Raw genomic sequence first — 3,258 nt, forward strand, 5'->3', positions numbered from 1 at the left:
CTCCACTAGATTCGCCCAAATCCCGGCAGGAGCGTTGTTTGCCACGACTGGGTGAAAGAAGAGTCCATGCCTTGACTGAGTGTGACATATTTGTATTTCTTTTGTGCTTTGATCACTTTTGGTAAGTACAAACATATATTTTCAGTATAAATGTACTTAAATATATACATATAAACTATAATAATTAGATTTGAGATGCCAGGCAAATAAATATTAGGCGTTATTGTGGTGGTTTCACCACATGACCACCATGCATTTGGGGTCGGCCGTCGTTTATACTACGTACCAGTTGCTAAACCTGTTTTATATTGTTATTTTTACTATATAAAACTACTTATTACATTTTTTACAACTGCTTATTGATTTCAGGGGGTACTATAACCATGGAGAACAAATCCATAGAGGCTTGGCTGGCGGAAACTGAAGACATCCCATCTGACCCTGAATCAGAGGACGACGAAGATCAAGTATACCCGGATGTTGCTGAAGGAAAATACACAGTTGCAGAAAATGGAATCTTAGAGGTAGATTATTTGGACCTAGCCCAAACAGCTGAAGGTAATGAAATCCCGATTTTAATTGTTAATGAAAATGACTTTCAAGATAATCATAGTGCAGAGGGGGTAGAGCCTGGCATTCCCGAAGGTAATGCAGTCTTGGACGTTCAAAATCAGCCTATGGACGTTCAATTTGATGAGGACTCTGAGCCTTTGGCTAACAGACTTTACAAAGATAGTGTTACGTGGTATCAAAAGTACTACTCACCCAATAAGTCGTATGATTTCAATGAACGCACAGGTCCCCTAATTGACGCTTCAACCCCAGTTGATGTGTTTTCAGCTCTTTTTCCCGACGATCTAGTTGACAAACTTGTGTTTGAAACCAATGTTTACACTACCCAAATAGGTGGGGGCGTTATCAGATTTCCAACAACAAGGAAAGAAATGAAAGTGTTTCTAGGCCTAAATATCCTAATGGGAATAAAAAAACTTCCCTCCTACCGTGATTACTGGTCTTCAGAGGCAGATTTGAGAGATGACTACATATCTTCATACATGTCTGTGAACAGATTTGGCTGGCTTTTAACAAATTTACATATAAACAATAATAATGACATCCCCGAACGAGATTCTCCTAATTATGACAAACTATATAAGATCAGGCCTCTCCTAAACAAGCTTCAAGAAACCTACAAAGCATGCTATGCTCCATCTCGATTTCAATCAATTGATGAGAGCATGATTCCATTCAAAGGTCGGAGTGGAATCAAGCAATATATGCCAGATAAGCCAACCAAACGTGGGTACAAAGTTTGGGTGAGGGCTGATGAAAAAGGCTTTATCAGCCAATTTCAAATCTACGAAGGTAAAAGGGCTGGAATAGTTGAAAAGAATCTTGGGCAAAGGGTAGTAACAGAACTCACTGAAGAATTAGTAAATAAGAATAATGTAATATATTGTGACAATTTTTTTAGCTCAGTCAATCTAATGATTTACTTACAGAAAAACAATATTCAAGCTTGTGGTACAACAAGAGCTGACAGACAATTTTTTTCCAAAAGAGTGTTTGCCTGAAGGGAAACATATGAATCAAGGAGAACATGACTTCATGTCAACTATGACTGGAATTGTAGCTGTCGAATGGAAAGACAAGAGAGGTATCTACTTTCTTTCTAATTACCACAATCCTAACGAAGTGACAACTGTAAACAGAAAACAGGCAAACGGTGAAATTGTAGCTGTTCCATGCCCTATATTAGTAAAGGACTACAATGCTCACATGGGCTATGTCGATAAGGCAGACATGTTGAAATCTACCTACTCAATAGATCGCAAGTCCAAAAAGTGGTGGCACAGAATCTTCTGGCACTTTCTGGACACAACCATAGTAAACTCTTTTATCATATTTTCAATGCTATCCCAGGGAAACCCACTGACACTAAAAGAGTTTAGGAGAAGCGTGTCAAAAGCCCTTCTGGGAGTACCTCGTGGAGAAACTAGAGGAAGACGAAGTTCTTCAACTCCAATCAACAACTACAAACCAAAGGTTCCACAAGAACTTCGTTTTACGGAAAAATGCACACATGCCAGTAAGAGGAACGTCTCGACGTTGTGCTCAATGCTCCAGCAAAGAAGAAGGTCATCGGTCGAAATGGGTATGTGAAACGTGTGGTGTTGCCCTTTGTTTGAGTGAACTAAAAGATTGTTTCCGAGCCTATCACCGAAAGGAATAAATAAAAAGTGTCCACATATGAAGTAATAATAACATTATCAACACAATCAGTTTTGGATTGTTAGAATAGTCATTTATTGATTGTATTAAATAAAAGTTGGTGGAGAAAATTTAATTTTATTTGCATACACCCAAAGACCGTACTTGCATACTGGTTATGCAGTGAAACCACCTCAAAAATAAATATAAGTTATGATTGACAAAATCTAAAAATAAATGTACTGTACTTACAAAGGTTATTTCTATAGGGAAACAATATAAAATCACTAAAATATTCATTTTTTGTAAAACGTGCTTCAAAGGGTTAACACCTGTATTACAACTTCCAGCAACAATTTATTACAATTAAATACTACTATATAAACGTTCTTTAAGGATGCTGTAAAAAAACTTTTTCTGTAACAAAACCTAGACTTTTCAGTTAATACGTCAGACAGAATTTGCCCGAAGTATTTCATTCCTCAAACAAATTCTTTACATATTTCAAATGAGATTCTACAAATGCTATTTACTTTCACTACTACACGGCCCTATAGTTACAAATTATAAGCATTTGCGACTGTTATAAATTTATTACTGCTTCCCTTAATTAATGAGTAATCCCGTGTAGATTATCTTCATAGGGGAATTACTCAAAAATATATCCAATATATGCATACATTAAAAATATTTCCACAGTATAGCGCTTTGAAGGAACATAATTATTCTGGATATTTGCCATGCCTCAGTGATATAACAAATTAGTAACACTATGTTTCAAGATCTGAATCTGATCTCTTCCTTAGATGAATAAATAATCTAAAGCATAACGTTATAAATTTGGTTAAAGTGAATTATTTTATTATGATATACAATTATATTAAAGTTAATTATACTAAAGCGTTGTCACACTTGTAAGTTAGGAATCGTAACAACCATGTTGTGGATTAACTCCAAGCACACTAACAAGCAACTAATAAAAAAAAACAATAATCATTAAAAATGAACTGTTCGGTTGTATATTGTTGTTCGGTGATTACGGAACAA

The 3,258-nt window shown here is 35.8% G+C and overlaps 1 protein-coding gene across 1 annotated transcript; it reads left to right on the top strand.

Moving 5' to 3' along the window:
- The first annotated feature begins 383 nt into the window (after positions 1-383).
- Positions 384-2,163, top strand: LOC124361334 (piggyBac transposable element-derived protein 4-like). The gene is made up of 2 exons (XM_046815383.1): positions 384-1,303; positions 1,503-2,163. The coding sequence occupies exons 1-2, from the start codon at positions 384-386 to the stop codon at positions 2,161-2,163; spliced, it is 1,581 nt and encodes a 526-aa protein (XP_046671339.1).
- The last annotated feature ends 1,095 nt before the right edge of the window (positions 2,164-3,258 follow it).

Source organism: Homalodisca vitripennis, chromosome 4, assembly GCF_021130785.1.
Source record: "Homalodisca vitripennis isolate AUS2020 chromosome 4, UT_GWSS_2.1, whole genome shotgun sequence".
Taxonomy (NCBI): Eukaryota; Metazoa; Arthropoda; class Insecta; order Hemiptera; family Cicadellidae; genus Homalodisca; species Homalodisca vitripennis.